Raw genomic sequence first — 880 nt, forward strand, 5'->3', positions numbered from 1 at the left:
TGGGGGCGGCAGGGGGCACGCACACGGCCTCACGCCCCTCCCGGCCCCTTCCAGACCCGGGTGTACGGCCGGGACCGCATCAGGTTCATGGAGAGCCTGGTGGTGGGGGACATCGCTGAGCTGAAGCCGGGACAGGTATGGAGGTACCGGGTGTCTGCCAGGGTCAGAGGGCCCCGGGCACGTCCGAAGGGGTCGGGGAGGCCATGAGCAGCCTGCCTGCGCTCCTGAGAGACGTTCTGCAGGGCACCCTAACACTGCTCACCAACGAGAGGGGTGGCATCGTGGATGACCTTATCGTCACCAACACACTGGAAGATCACCTCTACGTGGTGTCTAACGCTGGCTGCGCTGACAAGGACCTAGCCATCATGAGGGTACGGGGCTGCCTGGACCCCGTGGGACAGGGGAAATGCAGTGGGAATGAGTCCTCTCACCTCTTGGGGATATCTGTGGCTGTGTGGGCACACGTGGGCTTGGCCCCCATGGCAGCAGTGCACTGTCACCTGGCAGGGCAGAGCAGCGGAGCTGCAGGCCACCGGCGGTGACATCCACCTCGAGGTGCTGGACAACGCTCTGCTGGCTCTGCAAGGTAGCAGGGCCCACATGGGCCTGCCCTCCTCTGGGCCCTTGCCCAATGGATGTCAGTGCCCTCTCCCCATCCCATCCTTCCCCGGACACTGACATCTCCCAGCCACCTGCCTCCCCAGGTCCCTCCATGGCATGGGTGCTGCAGGCGGGGCTGTCAGATGACCTAGCCAAGCTCTCCTTCATGAATAGCATTACCACGACAGTCTTTGGTGTGCCGGGCTGCCGGGTCACGCGCTGCGGATACACTGGCGAGGATGGCGTGGAGGTACACTGGGAGCTGCGCCTGTACCAC

The 880-nt window shown here is 64.5% G+C and overlaps 1 protein-coding gene across 1 annotated transcript in view; it reads left to right on the top strand.

Moving 5' to 3' along the window:
* Positions 1 to 54: 54 nt before the first annotated feature.
* AMT (aminomethyltransferase) overlaps positions 55 to 880 on the top strand; it is a gene marked incomplete at both ends in the record, with an annotated part of 1,360 nt that continues 534 nt past the window's right edge. The window contains 4 exons of the mRNA XM_010021010.1: positions 55 to 135; positions 243 to 374; positions 511 to 589; positions 708 to 853. Coding sequence (XP_010019312.1) covers positions 55 to 135; positions 243 to 374; positions 511 to 589; positions 708 to 853 — 438 coding nt within the window. The remainder of the gene's footprint in view (positions 136 to 242; positions 375 to 510; positions 590 to 707; positions 854 to 880) is intronic.

This window comes from Nestor notabilis, unplaced genomic scaffold (genome assembly GCF_000696875.1).
Source record: "Nestor notabilis isolate BGI_N333 unplaced genomic scaffold, ASM69687v1 scaffold18678, whole genome shotgun sequence".
NCBI classification, from domain to species: domain Eukaryota; kingdom Metazoa; phylum Chordata; class Aves; order Psittaciformes; family Psittacidae; genus Nestor; species Nestor notabilis.